General features: G+C 47.9%; 1 protein-coding gene across 1 annotated transcript; it reads left to right on the forward strand.

Annotated features, from left to right (window-relative positions):
* LOC114630511 (olfactory receptor 2T29-like) lies at nucleotides 1-963 on the forward strand. Its single transcript, XM_028778747.1, has one exon. It carries the CDS (start codon nucleotides 1-3, stop codon nucleotides 961-963), a length of 963 nt encoding a protein of 320 aa, XP_028634580.1.

The following is a 963-nucleotide window of genomic DNA, read 5'->3' on the forward strand; positions in this document are numbered from 1 at the left end:
ATGGACCTCATCACCTGGAATAACAACTACACTGGACAGTCAGATTTCACCCTGCTAGGATTCTTCAGTCAATCCAAACACCCTGCCCTGCTTGCTGTGGTCATATTTGTGGTTTTCTTGATGGCCTTTTCTGAGAACGGCCTCCTGATCCTGCTGATACTCTATGACACCCGCCTCCACACACCCATGTATTTTTTTATCAGCCAGCTGTCCCTCATGGACATGATGTACATTTCTGTCACTGTGCCCAAGATGCTCATGAACCAGGTCCTGGGGAGCCACAAGATCTCAGCTGCTGCCTGTGGCATGCAGATGTTCCTCTATGTGACACTAGCAGGTTCTGAATTTTCCCTTCTGGCTGCCATGTCTTATGACCGCTATGTGGCCATCTGCCATCCACTCCGATATCCGGTCCTCATGAACCACAGGATGTGTCTCCTCCTGCTGTCTGCCTGTTGGCTCCTGGGATCTTTGGATGGCTTCATACTCACTCCAATAACCATGAACTTCCCTTTCTGTGACTCCAGAGACATTCATCACTTCTTCTGTGAGGTACCTGCAGTGACAAAGCTCTCCTGCTCAGATACCTGGCTCTATGAGACCTTCATGTATGTGTGCTGTGTGCTCATGCTTCTCATCCCTGTGACAGTCATTTCAGCCTCCTATTCATCCATCCTCCTCACTGTTCTCAAGATGAACTCAGCAGAGGGCAGGAAGAAGGCTCTTGCCACCTGCTCCTCCCACATGACTGTGGTCATCCTCTTCTATGGTGCTGCTGTCTATACCTATATGCTCCCTGCTTCCCTCCACACCTCTGAGAAGGACATGGTGGTATCTGTGTTTTACACCATAGTCACCCCTTTGTTGAATCCACTAATCTATAGTCTTAGGAATAAGAATGTCACAGAGGCTATGAAGAAATTGTTTCATGTGAAACCCTTCTTTCAAGAATCTTTAAAGTAA

Source organism: Grammomys surdaster, unplaced genomic scaffold (assembly GCF_004785775.1).
Source record: "Grammomys surdaster isolate TR1022 unplaced genomic scaffold, NIH_TR_1.0 340, whole genome shotgun sequence".
NCBI classification, from domain to species: domain Eukaryota; kingdom Metazoa; phylum Chordata; class Mammalia; order Rodentia; family Muridae; genus Grammomys; species Grammomys surdaster.

Excerpts from the sequence above, each read along its gene's own strand:
- LOC114630511 (XM_028778747.1), top strand. The coding sequence starts at position 1 with ATGGACCTCATCACCTGGAATAACAACTACACTGGACAGTCAGATTTC.